Source organism: Pempheris klunzingeri, chromosome 12 (assembly GCF_042242105.1).
Source record: "Pempheris klunzingeri isolate RE-2024b chromosome 12, fPemKlu1.hap1, whole genome shotgun sequence".
NCBI lineage: Eukaryota > Metazoa > Chordata > Actinopteri > Acropomatiformes > Pempheridae > Pempheris > Pempheris klunzingeri.
In genome coordinates this window covers 7,032,136-7,055,488 of record NC_092023.1, presented here as the reverse complement: position 1 = coordinate 7,055,488, position 23,353 = coordinate 7,032,136, and the positions used below count along the sequence as shown (strand labels likewise).

At 41.2% G+C, this 23,353-nt stretch overlaps 1 protein-coding gene across 1 annotated transcript; it reads left to right on the top strand.

Annotated features, from left to right (window-relative positions):
- The first annotated feature begins 1,713 nt into the window (after window positions 1-1,713).
- sgms1a (sphingomyelin synthase 1a) lies at window positions 1,714-20,690 on the top strand. The gene is made up of 6 exons (XM_070841147.1): window positions 1,714-1,854; window positions 13,893-14,780; window positions 14,887-15,004; window positions 16,418-16,571; window positions 17,834-18,000; window positions 18,227-20,690. Exons 2-6 carry the CDS (start codon window positions 14,164-14,166, stop codon window positions 18,401-18,403), a joined length of 1,233 nt encoding a protein of 410 aa, XP_070697248.1. The 5' UTR covers window positions 1,714-1,854; window positions 13,893-14,163; the 3' UTR covers window positions 18,404-20,690.
- Window positions 20,691-23,353: the final 2,663 nt, after the last annotated feature.

Sequence of the window (23,353 nt, the reverse complement as noted above, 5' to 3'; positions counted from 1 at the left end):
CCTGTACTATATATAACGTCAACTCTCAAATCAGACCTTATTATATGTTACTTTTAGATCAACATGTATGTACTGTAATTGTGTATAGTAAAATCCTAATCTACAGATTTTGGCATCATGTTATAATTAAATTCTTGCAGGAACTGAAAGTGAACTCATCTCATTTATATGTCATCTTGCAATCTGCCATAAAATATAAAGGCACTAAAACCACACATCTCATAGACCCACACTGTGCATAGTTTAACCTCCGCGATATCATTCATTTTACAACCTTGTTCATTAACACATTTTAATCTTTTTATGCATATTATGACATTATGTGTGAGCTGCATGTGTGTGTGAACATTGGATGCGCAGTTCTCTTTTTAAAGTATTTTTAGTTGAAAGTATCGTTTCAGGCAGTGCACCTGAATTTCGATGAGTATAAATATAGTTGTACAGTACATATAAGGCAATGACAATAAAGGAATCTTGAATCTTGATACATAAAGTGGATATTAACATAATTAATGTCACAGGGATGAAAATATGAACACATAAAAAAAAGAATGTATTTGCAATTCTATAAGTTATTATGATTCATGGATTACTCCTGTATTCATAAATATACTAGTTAACATAGTGCTGACTGTACAGTGTCATATAAGAAGTCCCATGAATTATAACCTAAAGGCAGGCATCTGTGCTTTACATAGCAAAGAGACTATTTCACATTAAAAAGATCACATCCCATGAGATGAATAAAATGGATCAACTGTTGATCTGTGAATGATCCGCGAATCAGTCAAGCCTGATAAGGTGGTGGAGCTGCCTAAGGAGACGATGAGAGCTCTAAACAGAGGAAAATGCACTCAGTGGGTATTCAAGATATGCAGCTCAGTTATCCTATCTCATCGAGCAGTATAAGCTGATCAGTTGTATCAGAGGCAGCCGGGAGGAAAAGCAGACGTAGTGCAAGTCAGCATTAAAATGTCTGCACATCCCTGCCCTGGTCAATTCAATATAATCATTTTCAACAATGGAAATGAGTCATGATTATGTCTGTAATAATGTTAATGCACAACATTAGAACACAACTGATGGCACTGACTATTACTTTTATAATTGTACGTGATCTTTGCTGTGATACTGATTTTATCCCTACCACTATCTGGCCCATTCCATTACCCATTGTTCTCTATTTCTGCTAAAAATCCCTCTCAACAAAAACTATAGTGCACTTCCATGAGGGTTTTCTGATTGAATGCTCTGATTTGTTTAGTAATCCAACCTCCCATTTTTTCCCCTGCTGCACCATCACAGCTGGGGTTTTTCCCCCCCGACGCATAGTTCACATTTAAAAATGGAGAGTGTCACAGTTTTTAAATATTTGGCGTGCTCAAACCTTCACCAATAGATGGCTTCAGAGGAGTGAGTGGGGTTGGCCTGAGCTGCTCCAACGCTGCATTTTCTGCGTAGTTGTCACTAGTGCTGCATTCAAACGCCCCTCCTCTGCACAGACTCCTGAGTTTTAATATATAAACACGTCTAAGCGCGGATTCTTCTGCTTGAAAGAAACTACAGAAATATGCTGTGATATGTGTAATTCATTCCCCTGGATGTGCAGTTTGTCACAGCGGGCTATCACACTTTATGTCGTCTTTTGTCGTAGTGATGGTGACTTGGGCACCGACATTTCCGGCGGTCGCTGAATGCAGCGTGGGTGACGGTATGAAGGGAACTCCCCGCTTCTCCGCTCACACACCGCCTCCCCCATGAAAACACCGGACAGACTCACACAGGGAGTCGCGCAACACTGCGGTTATACCCACTACAATTTGAAGAGAAGTGCTACAACATTTCCACGGCGAGGTAATCACATCACACACACGTTTGCTGCTGTTTTTGTCGAGGGGCGGACCCGGAGCTAGCCGACCGCGGAGCCCCTCAGCCGCGGGTGAGTGCGGTTAGTCAGCGTCACCTCTCCGGGATAGTGTTAGTTAGCGAGAAGCTGGAGCGCAGACTGACTCCAACACCGCCGTATTTTAACATACATTCAGCTGTGTTGCTGTCTGGCCCTCCGCTTGCTACCGTCAGATGTTCAGCCAAACGTAACGCTAGCTAACTAACGTGGCCTTGTGTGGAAACATTTTATCAGTTGGCGACTAAACATCTCCTGTTGTTGCTGTTTAATCCAGATCCAACGTGATTGGCAGGGAAGCCACACGAGCGAAAATCCCGAGCTCCTTGGGTCACAAACTCCGATAAATAAAACATTTTTTGCAGCCTCGTGAAGCACAATCATGCAGCGAACTGTTCACCCCCAATTCGTGCTACTCGAAGACACGACCCCTGTGTTTGCTGGCATTTTAGCTAGCGAGCTAACACAGCTAGCTAAAATACTGAAGACGCCAGCTTCCCTATTTTTAGTTTGTCAGACTATAAGCTCTTAAGCCACGCTATACGGTGGCTGTCGAGGCCTTAACGTGAATGAAAGCGGTGTTTTTAGCCCGTTAAGCCACCTGTGTCAGCCATGATTTCGATGCTAACGCTGTCTCACAGGTGTGTCTACTAACGTTACAGCGGCGGTGAAATACAGCCTCATGTGATCTCTCCGTTGGTGTCTGTAAACATTTACACAGAGTATTAATGGTAGTCAAACATTTGTTCCTGCTCTGCGTCCCCCTTGGCAGGGCCACGTTTGGCTCATGTGTTCGTCTAAAACAGGGCGGGACGACTGACCTGATTTAGCTCTGTTTTCCACAAAGGCTCACTGGCACATCCCTAACTAAAAGGAGCGGGCAAACTTGATCACAGATGTGTCTGAGCGCTTGTGTGTGGCTGGAAAAAGACAGATCTGCCCTGTTAGCAGTGTGTGTTTGTGTGTGTGTGTGTGTGATTGCTCACCCAGCATCCACTCAGACCACAGTACAGCTCTCTGGATAGACAGATGAGACAACGGGGACAGTGATCAAAGTAAACAGGGACATGTCTGTGCAGCCAAACTGGTGAGAAGGCAACTTTTCACGGACATGAACAGTGTGAGTGCAGTGAGTGTCAAGTGAAATGTTAAAGACAGTCAATGGGGTCATTGTTGGCACTGCATCCAGCCCAATGCAGAGGAAGCCGCATTGCCCAAGCAATGCATGTCAGACTATCAACAAGTGGAAACAATGAGTTTTCTGTAGGCAAGGCCATGATTCAGCTTAGGGAAACCGTCTCAGCTGACAGCTAAACGTATTGCCCAATAGTAGCTTAGATCATACACTTCCCCTGGCCTGGAAAAAGTGCTCATCACTGTTTTTAGAGAAGATGTCAACTCTATCTCCTGTTCCAATTTAAAACAACAAACACTTTTTTTTTTTTCTAACTAGATGGATTGAAGCACTCCTGCTTCTCCAGGGAAGCTGTTTGTTACTTCCATGAGATGCAGATTACTTGATGAAATTAAAGCGAGGTCTAATTTTTATGAACGAATAAAGCATAGCTTTACTGGCTGTGACTAATCAATTAGTCAGAGCTTTGGATACAACATTTAGTAGCAAACTGATATTAGCAGCATTCCTCTTATGTTTGCACGCATCTAAAACCACGTTAGCATCCGAATGTCTGATCTGGACTCTGAAGGCGAGAGAGAGAAACAGGCAGAGCATTAGGAAAGACAGCAACAGATGAGAGCAGATGGAGAAAGACAACAGGGGCAGACTGAGTGCACACACCACAGATTTGTAGTTAATGTTTGCCTAAGTACATACTTAGTGTTAACTTTCCCTATCCTGAATACTTTATAAAGGTGAGTGAAAGCCTATTAGGGGTATTTTGATGTAAGTGATTAACCCTCAAATACCCCCCCCCCCCCCAAAAAAAAGCTTACTTGAGCATTACACATTTATACTTAACAATTAGCAATGGTTTGCAAGCATTTAGGTGAAAATATCAGCTTAGCAAGTATTATAAGTCACATTAACATGCTCAACATTTAAATCAGTAGAAAGGTAGATATGGCTAACAATTTAGGCCGTGTTGAATTGAAAAAACCTGACAGTAGGACAGAGAAGGTGATCTGCTAATGTTATAAGCTCAGGAGTTTTATAGCTGCAGCATAAGAGCGAGTATCATCTTAAAAATGATCTCATACTTAAAGTATAAAACTGGGTAAAAATGTGCTAACTGTACCCCCCTCCATCAAGTTGACCATCAAATAGATCAAATAGATGTAATAAAGGAGGTGTATATACACAGTGGCCATTTTATATGCATATATTGGATGGTTTGGCGCTTTGTCTAAATTACGCAGATTAATATGTGTTTTCTCCTCTCTGCTGCAGCTTGTTTGAGCCTCGATACTCAAACCACAGCTGGGGTATAATGTTATTACCTGATGGCCTGTTTGTTATTCGAGCATATGGTACTACAGTGCCAGCCAAAATCCATTGATCGTTTGCTTTCCATCATATGTTTGCATCCACTTAAACAATATGTAATGGCTTTAATCTTGTTTCCGCCATAATTAGAGACGCATGAAGTTTTACAGCAGCTCACATGATGCCCCAGTTTCCTGTGGCCTACAACTGCTTTTTGGAAATCTAGGCTAGTGGCACTTTGATATAGCCTATTTTTTGTATTTGAGAGGAAAAATTATGTCAATATGAGATGAAATTTTAATAAACCTTTGAGGGACAGAAGAGCAGTGTTTAAGCAGTCTAATGTCATCTTACTTGGCTTGTTTGAATAAATGAAGTCAGACTTAAAATTCATTTGGCACAGTTAGAAAGTGTGTGCATGTTAGGTTCTACATTGTGCTACATGATGCATGAATACATGAATGATGTGGTGCCAAATGCGTTTGGATAAAGGAAGTGGGAGTATTTGGAAGGGTTTTTCAGTAGTGAAAACTGCACTTGTGAAGACCTGCATGTTTTCTTTACCATCCTTTACTAGCTGGATTCACAACAACTTGAAACTCCACCCCAGTGCACATTAATGGTATAATGTGCAGCTTTTGTGTAGAAAAGCTTTCCTCTGCTAATGTTCAGGCGAAACTTGTCTTCTTTTTTCCTCTTGTAATGATTTTTAAAACAGTTGTCCTTTGAAAGATACTTGGATTAATTTACTTTTGTAGATAGATGCTTTATTCATCCTCATGGGGAAACTCATGTTTCCAGTAGCTCACACAGTTTCCGCAAAAACGTGCAAAGTATTTGCAGGCCTGTTAATCTGTCACTGTTGTTGATGAAGAGCCTTGCAGTTCAGATATAGTTGATGTATGAAAAGATGGGCTAAATGCTGTGCTGCACACTAATTACTCCCTGTGGACAATAAGTCCCCTGCGTGCTCTCCCAAGATGTCATTTCTGATGTGTCTGCACCACATGCAGTTGAACGGAGAAGCAAGGCAAGTTTTGTTGTGCGTTTGTCCTGTGGGGCTGTGCGGGCCTGACATCCTGACTCATAAAGCCACAGGTGCTTTCCTCATTAGCAGGTAGCACCTTCCAGTACAGTGCTTGTGCCATTTAGCCCCCCCGAGACGTCTGCAAGAGCCATCCAGGTTTGCCTCATCGTCACCCTCAGCCAAACACCTTTCCCTGCTAATTAACAGCCTTGATTGGACATAATATTGTTCTGTAATAGCAGGCTTGCTAAGGTCTGCATGATGAGGCACATTTTCATCAAGGTTTATTTGGCAGTCGACTCACTCATGTTTCTGCCATAGTGGTTTTGTAACACAGTAGTAGAAGAAAATGTTGCATCAGCCATTATTAACATTTCATCAACTTTATATATTTATTTGAATCAATAGTAATGTTACATGTTAAAACAGTGCAAAAATTGATGCTACACCTTCTGAATGTACCTTTGTTTGTGTATTAGCAACGTATAAGATGGGAAGAAAACCAGCAACCGATCCTGAATTTATGGCCACAGTTCAGTGACACCTAATAGGCCCAAATTTTAAATAGTAATCATTTGTTTTTCTCCTACTTAGAATAGGACATTTTTCATTCTACTACTACAACTGTAGTCTAGCTATCTGACAGAATTAGAAGTGATATAGTCCTAGGTGGTAGTAGGAGGATGTTATGTAATGCACGTTTTTCTTTGGTCCGCTGTTATGGCTAACAGATTGATTATTCCCTGATACAAATAAATAGCAGAACTTGTTGCCTTTGGTCTTACTTCACTTTAACTGTAATCGACCAAAGCCGTCGTCAAACCTCAGTCAGTGATGTTGATTGTTGGGTTGTTGATTTTGTTATTATGATCTTAAGCTGTTGTTGGTTTGTGGTTTTCTGTTTTTGATCCATTCAAAGATATCAGTTTGAAACAAAGCTTCAAAAAGTCTGCAAACTGTAAAAAACAGAATTAAGAAAAATCAAATAGTTGAAAAGGTTTTTGTTACCAAAGTACAAGTACCTCAGTACTTTAGCTCATTTACTTCCTGTTGTCACATTTCACCGTTAAACACTTCATGTTCCTCTGAACAGAAACTCTTTGTGCTGTAGCTCCGTTAGCTGTTTATTACCTCTGTTAGCTGATAACTCTGTCAGCACTATTAGCTCCTTTAGCTGTTAGCTTTTCACTCTATTTAATGCGTTAGCTGTTAGCTCTATTAGTGTTGCAGTCTACTGGCTGCTAACGGCTTACCAATTCTTTTTCTGCTGATTTAACACACATTTGTTTTTCACAGTGGAGCATTATCAGGAGAAAAATCGGGTGTGTCTGCATCCTTTTGGATTTTAATGCATGTCAAACCTTTCTTGCCCCAAATAGCTTGTGTTATGGTGTTGAGATGTTGAGACTGTCTTGACATTTTTGTAAATTGTAATCTAATCCAGTTTTTTCTATGTGCTATCACCAGAAGCTTTGTGTCGTCTCTAGGAACAGTTTAATGCTTGTTGTATCCATGTGTTTATTAACATGTCGCATATCACGATTGATCCCTGTGGGCCGACAATAATACAAATTTTAAATAAATCCAAATGAAATTAAACTTAAAATGGCAGCTCATGAGTTTTAAGTTGATGTAAACTCAATAGTTTTCAGTCGTGCTATTTGGTAACCAGCTTATTGTTCCTGTGTGTTGGTAATGTCTTTAAATATTTCTTTTATTGCTAGAGCAGTGTGAATGAAAATCCAGTCTTCTTCATTGTATTCAGGTTGGTGTCAGAAATCCTAAAACACTGAAACCTAATGCATGGCTGGAAAGCGGTAAAATGTTTTGTTTTTTTTGTGATTTAGGTGAGCTGATCCTTTTAATCTCTAAAATGCTGCACATTCCAAGCATGTTATTCATCCTCGTCTGTGTTCACTGAAGCCAAACACTGTTGAATCAGTTTCTCCGTCCCTCCCAAATAGTTCAGTGAAGATAAGCTGCGTACTCCTGATCGCTGAGCATCTTGGAGGATTACAGTGCATTACCAAAGTCACTTATAGTATATGGGTGATTTTTTTTTTCAAGGTTTTATTGACCTCACCTCTTCTCAGAAATGGTGGGATGAGTCACAGTACCATACTTTTATAACCACATCCTTAGCAGGACCAGAGTCAGTTAATTTTTAACCAAATATCGTTCACTTTAACCCGGCTGGTCCTGTTGTGTAAATATTGGCCTTTCATTGTCTACCCGTGGGGCTTTTGTATACTAGGTGTAAAGGGATACAGGTGAGAGCGTGTTGCTCATCCATTGTTAGTTTGTCTCACAATATAAAAAAAGACTGTAAAGGGATATTATTCTTTGAAATGCTGTGTATAAAGACAAGGAGAACACCCTTAGGGCACTAGGCAGGGAGAAAGCAAACAGAGCATTCCTTTAAAAACAGTTCTGTGAAGGGGAGTATCATCTCTGTTTGCCTGGCATTGTTTGCTGGTTGCACAGTGTTGTGTCTTTTCTGTCAAAAGATTTGACCATTTTGTGTAAATGTATCACATACAGATATCAAGGTTAAATGCAACACGAGCTGTCAAATATGAGAAGCACCTGTGAAACCATGCACAGGACTGCTCTATTGGCCCTTGTGAATGAAAACCTTTTTTTGGATCCAGTTTTCCTCTTTCGTTTCTGTACTGACACTTCAGTCATTGCACAATGAACTGTCTCCCGTTCAGTTTGAACAAACAACGTGATGTATTTTATTTGGTTTATACATAATTTCTCTTCAAATAGCTTGTTTTGTTTGACCAACAGTCTAAAACCCAACGATATTCACTTTACTGTCTAACAGCTCTCCATATATTAAACAGTGGTGCAGCATGGCTGCTATAGGATTAGCGCCACTGCTATATAAAAATCTCCCCAAATGCAATAAACCTGCTATCTCCACTTCAAGCTGCCAGAGGTGGGGACGACCAAGGATCATAAATCAAACACCCCCCAACACCACCACTACTTATCAGTCTGTTATCGGTTTTTGATCGTTTGTAGGAATGTAACGAGACCAAAAACAGTTCATTTCAGTTTGATACTAATTGTTCATTTTTGCTGTAACTAACCAGGTTACAGTTGATTGACAATAACGGGTGCACTGACACAACTTTCCAGGTAAAACTGATGCTATAATTTTGTTCCACATGTGGTACAGCATAAACCAGTACAGTATGTTATATTCAACTCATAAAACAGTTCATTGATTATGTTTGTATCTTAATGTGACAGTTTGATTGTCCAGTGTCAGGAGGAGAAGACAAACTCGGTGTGTTGAGGACAAGACGCTATCCAGGGTTTTCCCTACGTGTCTAATTCAAAGACGGGCCACCTCTGGGTATTTGGCGAGCGCCTTTGTTTAAAACGCCAACAAATGCGTGTTTACACCCAAACTAGTGCTCCTGAGTGACGGGCTTGGCAAACAACATCACTGATGTCGCCAGTAAACAGGAGTTTAAAAACAGAAGTATCTGGAAAAACATGGCGGTGACTAACTGGGGAAAAGGGGTAATAGAGACTCGTCCTTAAGTCGCTTCCTCTTTGGTTGGGTGCTGGAGAGTGAGTGCCACACTTTGGTGATGGCTCTGTGAGACACGACCTGCCTGAGACGACAGGGTTATTGATGAATGTCCCTGCTGGCATCTCGCTTGGTGAGCACAACAAGGGAGGGCAGTGTTTGCTCTGGTCTGGTGGCGCCTCTTAAATCACAATGTAGAGGCTTCAGCTTTGCCTAGTGTCCTCATGCTAAAATTGACTGTAAATCCTTAATTTGTAAGCAGATATTTTTTTGAAAAAGTTCTTCCTGGGGGGCATGCCGCTAGGGGCTTTACATCTGATGAGTTTGCATCCTTGTCAGTATCGGTTCCTACATCTTGTAAGTATTCATGAATCTGTACTTCTGCCAATTTGACTTTATTTCCACTGTGAGATTTCAGTTGTCAGAAGCTGTAAATGTTGTAAGGGCAAAAAAAGGCAACAAGAACAACAGGAAACAAATGTGCGGGAGCAAAGTACAAGCATTAGGGTGCTGGCTCCTGATCATGCACACAGGGAGGAGAATGAAGGAAGAGGTGGAAACTAAAAGACAGATGGCGGCGACAGGTCAGAGAAACGGTTTTCCTCTAGTTGGGTTAGAACGTTGGTGTTTGTTCTCGTTGCGAGTAGTTACACCCAATCTGACTCGGCTGTTGCCCCTTTAAAAGACCATTAAAAGCCTTTGAGAGTGAGTCATTCGGTACGACTATGGCTGGCTAAAGATGGGCTACGGATGGTGTGTTTATGTTTGTGTCGACTTGACATATTGTCGCTCCTGGGTGGGATCTTTTTTGGTGATGTCACATGGATTGCCTTGTGCTGAACCATTCAAACCCCCATTACCCTCCCCAACGGCCCGCCAAGCTGTCTGAGGGGAAAGATTTACCGCATGATGGAAAAGTGCAGTTGTGGTAATGTTTTATTTCTGCATGATACAGTCCCACTTACAGTTTTAAATCATGAGCACAGCTAATTTGGTTGTCTTGCTCTGTACTATTGCTCCTTTTTTACTTTGTTAGAGCAAAACAGAGTAGTGATCTGTCTTTTGATAGTCATGTTTCTCTCATGATTGTTTTTGATTTTTAGCTGTTAGATTATTCACTCTAGAAGCAAGCGATCTATAACAATTTCAACCAGTTTGTGGCAAAATTGGTTGACTTCAGATTAGAAACCCGTTTTTTGGCGTGGTATGCCAGTGCTTTTTCAATGATGCTGAACTCAGGCACTAAAGCAGGTCTTAATGAGTCTCTGTATCTGTGTCCTACAGTGGCGCTGAATGCTGGATATAAAATATCCTAAAAATTGGCTTGACAAATGTTTTCTAAGGAAGGATATGCACTAAACATGTTTGTTCGACCTCAATGATGCACACAGTGAGTTTTGGTGAGTAAAATAACCTTAAGTGTATGATTACAAGAAAAAACACCGTTATCTCTACCACTGAGGTGCCCTTGAGCAAAAGTGGTACTTCACCCAAAACCCTGATGCTCCACTTCCTTGTTCCTTGAGTTTCATATGAGTTTACCGTCACAGATTTGGTGATGTCAAAGTGAACAAATAATTTCATGACTACCATCATCTAATCACCTTGGTGCTTCGAGTCTGTACTCATTAGTATAACCTTTAAATCCATAAATGCAGCCGGTCACAGCCTCTGTTCTCTGTGAAGGAGCAAACTACAAACCTTTTACAGCCACCCGAAGCACTCAGGAGGTAAAGCTTGTATACTGAAAAGATTCTGGGTGTGGCATCACTTTGAACTAAACTTCTTGGCTGTAGACAGACCAGACTGACGGTGTGAATGTGGAGCAGGGAGATACCAAAAAGGAGATGTGTGCTCAGCAAACCTGATTTAAAGAAATGATAATTGTGAACCAGTTGGCCAAGTTTCTTTGAGCATGTATGTAGATACAGTCTATGGCTCCTAATGCCAAAAGAACAACTGACATTAAATATTCATCTCATCTCATTTTCTATACCGCTTATCCGTGAGGGTCGCGGGACATTAGATATTGTTTGGCCTAAATAATTTGTGTTATGTGATTAGTGAAATAACAAACAAGCTTTACGACGTGAAAAAACTGATGATACCATCATGCAACACTGTTGAGGATTATCCACAACTGAAATTAACATTTCAGGTGATGATAACGGTGAAAAGCGTAGAGAGAGCGAGAAATCTGGGAGGTTTTGAGATTAGCTAATGTGAGTTGTAACACACACAAACACAAATGGTGGGCTTTTTTTTTTTTTTTTTTTTTTAGGTGAGAGGTTAGCTACAATACACATCTGTAATGTGCTGAAAATGTAGACAGTTGCGTCATTCCAGCAAGAAAATATTAGCTTTGCTTGGCGTGTGAAAGCAGCGTTGGAGAATGAAAGCAAAGCCAGCCTTGTTGATCCAGCTCTAGTGTGTGCTCTCTGCATCAAGTCAGCCTCCTCCTGTTTATTGATCTTTGGGGACCTGCAGTTGCCTGATTTTATCTCTTCAGTAAGTGTGAACTCTGAGCTGGTTTATGAGCAACGGTAAAGTTTCAAAGTTCAGATGGTTAAAGTTATGTCTCCAAAAGCCTTGAAAGATCCCAGCGTTATTATTTTGTGTGCGTGCAATACTGAGTGTTGTCGTCCTTCATGGTCAGGTAAAAGGAAAAAGGCCACTTCCTTCAACACCTTAAACATCCTCGAAATGAATGATGTCAGTGCTATAAGCAGGAGCTGGCTTACAATAAGTAAACACACGACAATAGAACTCCCTCCTCAGTGAGGACACACATCAACACCGAAAATAAAGGCTGCAACGGCGCTGCACGCAACAATCATACCCCTCTGTGTTGTCATATTTATTAAAGTTCTGACAGGAGCCAAAAGGCTTTCAAGGTCAAAATCCTTTGTTCAGGGAGGAGTTTCAATGTTGGCTTTTATCTTGTATCAAAATTCACAACATCATAAGGTTGAAGCATTTCCAGACTTTCCTCTCTTTCTGTAGCTTTTTGCCCTCAAAACAATATTGTTTTGAAGTCATGCTTGGCCAGATTTCCATCTGCTTTGCTTCTTTTTTTTTTTTTTTGTCAAAGCATTGCACTTGGTTATCAGGTGTTGGTTAATCTCAGCACAAAAAGATTTGTTTCGGAGAGATATGCATTTTCCACAACCTCATGTTATTGCAGCTTCAAGTTACAGTGAATTAACGGTAATTCAGTGCATACATACTCATTCATTATTTTCTCCATGTCCAGCTCTTTACACCATCTTACCCCACCATTACACCACCAATGTGCATATTTCAGCACACGAATTACCAAACCCTCATATAGGATTTCTGGGGGAGATCATTGAGATTGAGATACCCGCATACAGGTTAGTTTCAGGATTGGCTTGTTTTCCCCTTTGCCTGTTCAGTGGTGTGAGATTATTTCTTCACCGAGCACGCTGTAAGCTGATTCATAGACCAAAGGTCCTCTGCACATAGCTGACTCAGTGACAGCTAATCTCTGATCTGTCTGAATTGCATGTTGTTAACACATTGTGAAGCGCTCTTTGTGTCTGTTTCTCCTTATTTCCACTAAATACTGCTCTCCCTTTGCACTCCTCACACTATGTGAAGGTACACAGCTGGACTGTCACGTAGCAAAGCTGTTGCAACGAGGACTCTCATGCTGTGCTGTTTGCATGCTATCCATATGTTTATTTTTGCACTTGCTCTTTAGCGTGTGTGTATAGAACATTAAAATCGTGGGGGCATTGGGACAAATTGTTCTCTAGACCTCAGCAGGAATAAATCTGATGCCAGGTGTTGTCACATTGTAGACGACCCAGCTTATAGCCCATTTATTTGGCCTTGTTTTGCTGGCCTAAATGAACAGGCTTCTGAGCTGAGGTGAGATGTACTGATGTGCAGTTTGTTGTCCTGCCAGCTAGACAGCCTGCCAGTGTATTTAGCTGCTATTGGCCTTAGCTGAGCTGGCTATGCTGGGGCTTGACTGCTGGCTGATTGCCCTCTTTACAGGGGTGGGGCTCTCCATGCTCAGCGCTGACCTTCACTCTGATTTATGATTTCCCTCTTGCAGTCTATTTCCCTCCCATCCTCCGTCTCTCCTTGTATGCAGTAGATGAGAACTTGTCTCCAGCTGTACCTCACACTCCCCCAAACACAAGCACGGCCACCCTGTGTCCACCCCCGACCGTTGTCTGTAAACAAATGCATGATGTGCAGCAGATGTGAGTTCATCTCCTTGTTGGTGCTAAGCTCTGACAGTTGCTTGTTGTCTGGCGGAGAAACACACACCATGGAAAACAAAGTTTAAAAAGCAAGATCTGTGAAAGAATGAAATGATAGTATTTGTATCTGCTACACTTTATTACTTTACATAAACAAAGAACCAAACTGGTTAAGTAATGTGAGTTACATGGTCCGTTGACTTGGCAGTCTACTAGGATTAATCATAGCCTCACTGTACATGTTTTCTTTTCTCTTCCCACCCAACACTTTCTCTTGTCTTCAGTTTACTTTGGATCTGTTTACACACTATCTAATAATAGTGGTTTGTATTCTTGGGTATGCAAACACATTCTGTGTGTGTAAAAGAGTTAATCAACTCAGGATGTTGCTGCTAATGTATAAAAGGTTTCCCTGCAGTGAGGATCGAAGAGGGGAAACCTGCTGATCGATTGAAGTCATTCTGTTTTTGTTTTTTTTCTTTACTGTATAATGATGTTAATTATTTAATTAATTACGGTTTTTGTGACTGTTAAATGGAGCTTAAGTAGTTTAATTGGTGATTTTCAGTGGTAAAGAGTTGGCTAAATAACCTGTGGCCTGTGCTGCTCTATAATTCAGTCAGAGTATACATACTAGCTTCTAGGTATGACCAGACATGTGATCCTTGACTCCGCCCCGTAGAGTTGTGGAAGTCGATGTGGTATTCACAGCATTTTGTTGTTTCCTTTTTTAACAGGGGTGCAGTGTGTGGGGAAGAGCGGATGAGGTGAAAGCCAAAGGAGGCCCCAGCGGTTCATCTGGTATCTATTAGCCCCAACCCTGAGTGATCCTGCTGCCCTCTTCTCCCCCCATCACTTCAAGAGGAGGCTGGGCTCCCTCTGGGTGCAAGAAACACCATGTGCCAAAACTGGAGAGGACTTACCACCGCCCCATAGACCGCCAAACCTCTTGTGAACCTTCCCCTCTAGTCTGAGGAGCCTCCTAGTCCTCCGCATTGCCCACCGGCCATGATGAAGAAGGTGGCAGCATGGTCAGGAGAGGACATCTCTGACTGGCTGAGCAAAGAGGGGATGCCGGAGTACATAGATGCCCTCCATCAGATGGACGGCCCTGCTCTGCTCAGGCTCTCCAATGCAGATTTCCAGATGCCTCCCCTGTCGCTGGTGTCATCTGATGGTGGGCAGCAGCTGTTGGAGCGACTGGAGACGCTGCGGATAGAGACTCACATCGAGGCGCACAAAAACGGGCACGCAAACGGACATGCTGGTGGGCTACCAAATGGAACTGTCAAGCCTCAGAGGAATGGCACACTGGGGATGAAGGACTTCAGGATGGAGATGGTCCACATCCCCATCCCCACAAACGAAGCTCCACGCTCCTCGTTCCCTGTCGAGTGGGGGAAGACGGGGATAGCTTTCATCTATGCGGTGGTGTGCTTTGTTACCACCACCGTCGTCATTTCAGTGGTCCATGAGAGAGTACCGCCAAAGGAGCACACCCCACCACTGCCGGATAAGTTCTTCGACCTGTTTGACAGGGTGGAGTGGGCCTTCTCCATCTGTGAGATTAACGGCATGCTGCTGGTGGGACTCTGGCTGATACAGTGGATTCTTCTCAAGCACAGGTACAGTCTAGTCAGCCAAAATCTCTTTTTTTTTTTGTCAGAACCTGATTTGCAACTAAATGAAAATGCTATATTATGTATTTTCTTTATCCATTTTTTTTTCCAGGTCAATTATCGGCAGGCGGTTCTTTTTCATTGTGGGCACACTCTATCTGTACCGGTGTATTACAATGTACATCACCACTCTGCCTGTTCCTGGGATGCACTTCAAATGCTCTCCAAAGGTATAATACATGTACTTCTCTTTCTCTCACCATTGTAGGTTAGTTGAGTGTGAAAGGCTTCTGTCTTACTTAACGGTTTTTGGCACAAATGTGCTGTATGGGCAAATTCAGCAAAAAATGACACCTCTTTTGTAAGCTGAAAGCCTGTGAGTACTCTCCACTGACCACGGATTGGAAGATATGTGCATATCTATTATTCTTTTTCCCATGAGAAAGAGGCGCTTCAAGTGGCTGCTTCACTTTTTTAAGTTCCTTTTTAAATAATGTTGTAATTGCTCAACTAACAAAGCAGCTTGCAGTCTGTTCTCTTTGCAGTGCTTAAACATTTGCACGCTTGTCGTGTTCATGGTTTTTCTTCATACGTGTGCTGTTAGAACACAAAACACCAGCACTACGGGTGCACGCTCAAAGCATTCCTCTAAAGCACCACAGAGGAAGAACCACTCACAGTGTAACATAGTGTAAGATGAGGGTACTTTGGGTTGGTCAGAAAGGCTACTGTTAAGTTGAAGCTGAGGCGACAAACAGAATGGTTAACAGAAGTGTGTGTGTGTGTGTAGGAGACGTGTTATGACCTCAGGTCTTGAAGGCCTTTTCCTGTTCTATAAGGACGCTGTACTTATTTTCTGTGACAGGAATGCAAACAATGACACAGGTTGTTTACATTAACACACGACAAATGGTTTTGCTAAACAGGGCAGCCTCAAAGTATAAACAAGAGTACTAAAGTGCTGTATTTACTGTAAATACAATATTGAGGTATAATTACTTTACACAATACTACTTATATCAGAGGAAATATTAGGGTAAACTAAGTTTATCTGATGGGTTAGTAGTTATTTGGTGATGATTCTGTTTATAAAAATGCAGTACGACTCTACAACGTTCATCAAGAACATTTGGGCTTTTACTTTTTGTACTTCAACATATTGCACAACATTTATTTGTTTACTCCAACAACTTTGTACGCAAGAGTTTAACAAGTATTTTTTCAATATTTCCTCCACTTAAAGCATGACGATATCATTTACTGCTGTGACTGGTCTTCAAATGAGGTCACCCTGCTGCAAAAGTGAGAGAATTCGATGTGTTGTGAGAAAAAAATGGCAGAAGAAACTGCAAATGCAGTGTAAAATGATCTCAAATGCAATGGAAAAGTAATTTAGAGGTGGAACGTGGCATCTTGGATGAATCCAGACTGGATGGAAAACCTGGTCGTCGCTGTCCTCACCTGTGGCTGAAGGAATGAATACTCCTGTCTGGATTATTTCATGTTGAGCTGTTCTATTCTCTCTCTTATACATCCTTCTTCTACACATCATCTATTTCTTTAGCAGGCACTGGCGATGTTATCAGTTATTTTATTAATATTAATGATAACGATGACGTAATGGATGCCACTGTTTCTTTCAGCTTCTTGGGAACTGGGAGGCCCAGATGAGGAGAATAATGAAGATGATTGCTGGTGGGGGCCTATCCATCACAGGTTCACACACCATGTGTGGAGATTATCTGTACAGTGGCCACACTGTCATGCTAACACTGACTTACCTCTTCATCAAGGAGTGTAAGTACCTCTTTCTCTGTGCTACAGTTTATGTAAGATTATACAGGACGTCTTTTATCTCTAAGCCACATACGAAGCTCATCTTACTTTCACAACGTCTATTTTTTATGTACTGATATACAGCAGATGATTTTGACAACCACATCTGCCATAATCTTGTGCACTTCCTCTAGAAAGTCAGATCAGAAAAGAGTGATGCAGATCAGAAAAGGTCACAGGCATGTTTAGCATGTGTTTGGTTCTCAAAGCTACATTGAAATGTGGACCAGCTGTGTAATATTTGCTCAAAAGCTAATTTTATTCATTTTGGCATTAAGGAATAATATTGCATCAAATGCTTGATGTCATGTCTGATATTTTAGGTTCACACGAGGGATGCTAGCCACCCCTTATTAACCGATTATTGGCCATTAATCAACTAAAGGGGCTACTGTATTAAAATAGATTTTGAAAAAAAAAAAAAGGATATATAGCAAATGTGTTTTTCTCCATCAGAAAGGGTTTCTTTTTACATGTGCAATACACCTGTGGTTGATATTTTAAAGTAGGAGCCCCGCAGCTGTGATGTTACTGGAGCTTTTGGCTCTTGATCTGTGGCTCCTCCACATATAGTATTAACTGCTCAAAATTCTTGGTTAACGTTAAAATGTTAATTATTAACACCCCTAGATGACACGCCCCATTTTTCAGCACCATCTGTATCCCCCTGTTTAGGTGTAATGCTCCCCTTTATCAACTCTTCTATAAATAGTATGACGAAATGTAGACAAAGGAAACAGAGGAAATGTTGCACTATCTCCCACTAACATGCACGTATCAGCGTGTTAAGACATTGCTCTGTTGCACAACCACTTTTTTTTTCTCCTTTTCTCAGCAGACATTTCTGCTATCTTGGATATCTAGTTTGTGCACACACACACATGGTTTACCACTAAGCACTAGAAGTTTCAACGGCTTGGTTAAGTGGTGCATATTATTACACTTCTCATGTGAGCTTTGAGTCAACACCTCTCTCCTTTGCTGAATCACATGCTGCTGCAATGTTTCTCCACCAAACAAACCTGGTTTATATGGCAGTGACATCTAGTGGTCAAAATGAGGTTTGAGGCCAAATAGTGTTGTTTTTTTTTTTTTTTTTTCCTTCTCCCACCGCCTAGATGTAAAAGAGAATTTAGCCTCGTCTTTAGAGTTGATACTGTCTGCTTGGATTAGCGTCCCTGGTGCACTAACCTAAGCTTGTTTTTTTTATGTCTGATTGGCAGATTCCCCCAAGCGGTTCTGGTGGTACCAGTGGATTTGCTGGACCTTAAGCGCTGTGGGGATTTTCTGCATCCTTCTCGCCCATGACCACTACACTGTGGATGTGGTGGTTGCATACTTTATCACTACACGCCTCTTTTGGTGGTACCATACCATGGCCAACCAGCAGGTGAGCGCAACATGCTGCTCAAATAAATTAAAGTAAAATTGAAGCAAGTAAAGCAAATGGGCTCAAGAACAACGCTGTGTGTGATTTCTGCTTGTCCACTGCTGTCTGTGTGTTTAGTGCCAGACTTTAGGAACAGAAAGCACAGCTGACACATGATGGCAGTCCCTCAATAATCTGAAGCAGGATATTTTCAACCCCACTAACAGAAGTGTGTTTTTCGTTTCAGTCGCTCAAGGAGACGTCCCAGAGTAACCCGTTCTCACGGGTGTGGTGGTACAGACTTTTCCAATACTTTGAAGAAAACGTCAACGGCACGGTCCCTCGTAACTATCAGCTGCCATTGTCATGGCGAGCGTTGCAGTGGAACCGCGGTGTGAAGTACAGCAAACTGGACATCCAGTGACCCTTTCCATGTCAGAGCAGGCGAGGACTATGACTTCCACAAGTGCTGTTTTTACCCATGGAAGATGGCACTGTTAAATGTAGCGCTGTCCTTTCACCTCTAGTAACAGACACATCTCTGTCCAAATGGGTAGCACTGTGACCCACCTAGTATTTTTGTTTTTTCTCCGTTTATGTGTATATACATATATATATTATATTATTTTTGTTTTCTCTTGTCCTCTTTCTCTTCTGGTAGTATTTGTCAACACGGAGCACTAATTTATGTTTGTTTAGCATCTTTTCCTCTTCGTGGGCCACATAACAGTTTCTGCTTTTGTAGCAGATCTATGAAGCATTTCGACAAACTTCTAAAGCTCAAAGTTTTTTTTGTTTTTTTTTTTGCCACAAGGACTCAAATACTTTTTTTCCCTCTCTGCACAAAACCATAGTTAATGTGTTCATGTTCTTATAAGATTTTTAGTGCAAATGGTGTCAATCAAATGCTTATTTGATAACCAAAATGCCATAAGCATTTTTCTTTCTTTTTTTTTTTTTTTATAGCAGATTACTTTTTGTAAACTGTCCTTGCTAAAATGAGTCAAAGGTGCAAAAAATAATTTTTTTAAGTATGTCAAACTTTATTTTTCAAAAACAAATGATGTCCAAGAAAAGATTTTTAGATTTTTACCTTTTTCAAGATGGTTAACTGAGAGCATAAGAATCTAATGTGGTGTAACATTATTCCAGTGCCTTTCTTAGCTTGATTGTAAAACAGCTCAAGTACTATGTGTCTTGTGTCTCTGTGCCGCGGGTGTGAGCACGCCGTGGTACGAGGTGGTACTTAGTTAACAGTCTTGTTCCCATGAATGTAAAAACTACGCCAGCCTTACCAGAAAATTGGTTTTCCCAAAATTAAGTGCAGTGAGTGAAATGTCCTGTTTATTTATTGATGCTTTTGGGTGTCAGCTTGTGTTTAGTTGGTTAATGCTGTTCTAACAGACAAAAATGACTGTTAATTGTATTTTTCCTTTTTTTTTTTTTTTTTTAAATGTCTGTAACGTTTATTTTTTACCAGTCAGTCTTTAACCAACACCAGCCATGTTGAAAACCCGATCATTGATGCTCAGTCGCCTGTGGACGTCACCACATCTGTTAGTTTTACCCTCTACTACAACATTTTCTGCTAAATATTGCTGCCTGATTGGAAATTGGGTGAGCAGGAGGTGCAGAGTTGAGTTATTCTGGACCTCGCTCTCATGCGCATCATCTCTTGCTCAGGAGATAACGAGCCCCTCTCTTGTTCCCCGCATTGAGTCCTGTTTTGAAATCCAAATGATCCTCATTACTGTCATTTAGCTTGTTGTTTTGTTTTTGTTTTTTTCTTTTTGGTGATGATCTCTAGAGGAAAATGTTCAATGTGACTCTTGAGTTTGAGTTTAGGGAACGTCAAAGTTGTGAAAACGGAGGCTTCAAGCAAAGTTTCTGGGTACATCTGTAATGAATCCGTACGTGTTTAGCGTGGTTTGTCTTGTAAGTCAAGCTGTACGATCATGTACATTTCCTCCTTGGGTGCAGCGCCACAACGATCCTTTTCTAGAAGCAGCAAACACTAAACCTGAAACGTGTGTGTGGAACAAACTGAAGCGTGATGCACAGAGCTGGTGATACATTTGGCCATATGTGTGCAAACCAGATAGCATTGATTTACAATGAATGTGAAAATGCGTCCTTATTGATGATCTTAATCATGTACATGTTTTGTTCTTTTCTTTGTAACTATGACTGAACCGTAAAGAATACATATTGCACAAGTGGAGAAAGATTTAACTCATGTTGAGGAACTTTAATTTCAACTTTAACTGACGAGCTTTGATGAAGAAAAACTGCACTAAGCTTTAGATTATACCAAGTCCAAATAAATAACGATGATGATGTTATCATTGCTTTGAGCATTGTCAAACATTATTTTTGTCCAATCATTTCACTTCCACAGAGAAGGGATTCTCGGAGCTTAAGAGCACAGCAGGTTCCTCACATACGGCCATATTTTGATTTGAGACGGTGTTTGAAGTAATGATCCAAACACATTTCTCTAATGTTTGAGGACTTTGATTAGAATGAAGGTTGGAGTTAATGTTTGTCCTCTAGTTTGCCAATCAAGTTTGTTTTTTTTTTGTTGTCTCTAAGATTTCTCTGTAAAGTTCTCACCTACTTTGTCCCCTTTTGTGTGTATACCAGATGTTTGTAAGATACGATAAAGGATTCTACCTGGGACGCTTTTGAATAAAACCTTTTACTATAATGTATTTGATTTACTGTCGTCTGTTTCTAAATAGGTTTATCACAGTCTGTTTTTCTTGCGGCAGATTAAACACTCATTGTGTCAACTCACTGTGCCAAAAGATGACGTCATGGCAGGGCTGCTAGCAGCCAGCAGATGGACACATTGAGTCACATTAACGGGACCAGTGCGGTGAGGGGGTGGCCTCTCCTTCCAGTGTGTATATAAGCATTCCAGCTATTTTAACCATGTCTGACAGTTCCTCCATTACTTTTACTCATTCTAGGACTCTTTTTAACCCGTCAAACATGTTTCAAACTTCAGTCTTCCCGTGACCTCTTCACTCCACCTCAAACCTGGTTTAAAGTCTTAAGTATTTATCTGTAACATCTCCTTCACCATCACAACCAAACATCATGTTTTTGAAACAAATGCTGCTAAATCCTAAGAGGCATCACCAGTGAAAAGAATACAGACAAAACTAAAATACAGAAAATCTCTGTGAAACCAAACAACCAAAACGGTTCAAACTTCAGAGATGCTGGAGTAGTAGATGTAGGTCCCCGTCACTCACAGCAAGAAGCTGATTTAAGAAAAAAAGAAAAAAAGTAAGAAAAAGGTTTTCTGAGCCTCTAAGACGGCCAAAATGTAAAGTTAGCTACCGACTTTCACCCAATTTCACTCAAGGAATGAAACTGTGAACGTGCTCTAGGAAGTCTGCAGTAAATGTGTCCAAAAATGATCAAATGAATGACTGATCCAAGCTCTGGTGATTGTGGAATCTCGCCATAGTAGCCTCTAGAGCTTTGAGAGCCCCAAATATAACTAATTAGATCCCGACCCCAGCTGCTGATAATCTGCTGCCAGGGGGGTTTGAGCCACCTCCGGACTTTTCTGCAGTTTCCTGCTAAAAGAGCAAGAGGTCCTCACAATTCCTTGGAAAAAAAAAAAGCAGCATATATTTATCTCGAGCTGGCTCTTCGACCATCCGGAGAATTTGCTGGCACCCTGGAGAGACTGTGCTGGCCAGCCATGCCGAACTCCCACACACTACTACTGTACACAGGGAGGGGGAGGAGTGAGTTTGTGCTCTGAACATCTTCTCGTTTCAGCTGACTTCATTAAATAGGCCAGAGTGATGCTCTCAAGATACTTTGCAGCTTAATGTGGCTGAAAATATTTTAATTATGCAGGTGTGCAGACTGTACGGTGGACAGAAAACAGACTGTTCTTAATTACTATCACATTCGATTTCATTAGAGATTAAAAAAAAAAAAAAAAAGATTAAAATAAGTGCTATCTTTTGGCTCAGGCAGTTACAGAAGTTAGGTATCATTCATATCATCCTCTGTAAATGGTTTCCAACATGAATAATGTGTTAGCATGTGAAAAGGCAGCCTCCGCTCTGGCATAGTCCACAACACAGCAGCCTGTTTTCCAATCTGGCCACTCTCTACGCTCCACGGTCCATCAATCGAAAATCAAAGGAAAATTTCTACTGACTGTCCCTCAATATGTGAGAATTCCAACTTTACTTTTACGGCTACCTGCTATCTGCTGGTATAGGGTGACCCTCCTTCAAGGCCTCGAAGCCAAGAGAAACAACAGCCTGATTCATGGGTTCACAAGCAAATTCTATTCTATTCTGAGCCGTGCTGCGGTCTCTCACCATAATACCATACTTAGTCTGTAAAGATAACGTTGTTGGAGTACAAATGGAGTTTTGCCTATTAATGGATGGCTCTGAAAGTGGGTGGCATGAGAAAAAGGGATTAGGGTAATAAAACTGCCATGGTGTATACAATCGTGTCCTCGACTGCTGTCCTGATCCCCTCCTGTGCTTGTACTGGTGATAGTTAATGGACAAAAAGACACACACACACACACACACACACACACACACACACACACACACACACATTTAAATGCATGAAGTCCATTGATTGTCTAATGTCCTGTGAAGATTAATAATTTATCGGTTTGAACTTGATGAATTTCTCCATTTTCTCTCTGCGTTTTCAATCATTTTTGTGAGTGTTGTTTTTGGGTTGCATGTGAATGACAAAGCATTTCCTCCTCTGACTGATATCTACGGTATAATAGGTGATGTTGCTCGCCCTCATCAGAATATACTCAAATCTGCAATAACTTACTTTTTTGGCCTCTTGGGGGCAGCAGAAACACGTCCTCAACACAACATTGACAAATCATTCCTTTTTAAGTTGATACAGTGAACATATAGCAAACAGTTTAGCAGTTCAGCAGTTATGGGGGGGCCATTGTCTCTCATTTGGAGTCGTGCTTAATGGACATCTGATGAATGGAGTCCAAAATCAACTCTCTTTTAGCTCTGATTTTGGTCTCCACCAACCCCTGAGGGAAATATCGGGCTCTTTAGCTGCTGAACGCCTTACTGTGTTCACCGGCTTTTATTGTGACTGTCTGCTGGTAGTGTACAGTGGGTGTTTAGTGATTGATGCTAAGAAAATGATGCTATGAGAGCGATGAGTGTGAACCAAAACAGTAAAGAGAGCCAGACACTGACACAATGAACTTCAATGCTACGAACCTCCGTAAAGCCAAGTGGAGCTACAGATTAATTTAATAATTCTCTGTAGGTTCATCACTAGAGACCCCTATTCATACGGTCACACTGCTCATTGTTGTAAAAATGTTGACTATAAACAT

Bases quoted from the DNA above. Each gene is read 5' to 3' on its own strand.
- sgms1a (XM_070841147.1), top strand. From the start codon at position 14,164: ATGATGAAGAAGGTGGCAGCATGGTCAGGAGAGGACATCTCTGACTGG. The intron at 15,005-16,417 runs GTATAATACATG...TGTTTCTTTCAG, and splicing joins ACTTCAAATGCTCTCCAAAG to CTTCTTGGGAACTGGGAGGC. The intron at 16,572-17,833 runs GTAAGTACCTCT...TCTGATTGGCAG, and splicing joins TTACCTCTTCATCAAGGAGT to ATTCCCCCAAGCGGTTCTGG.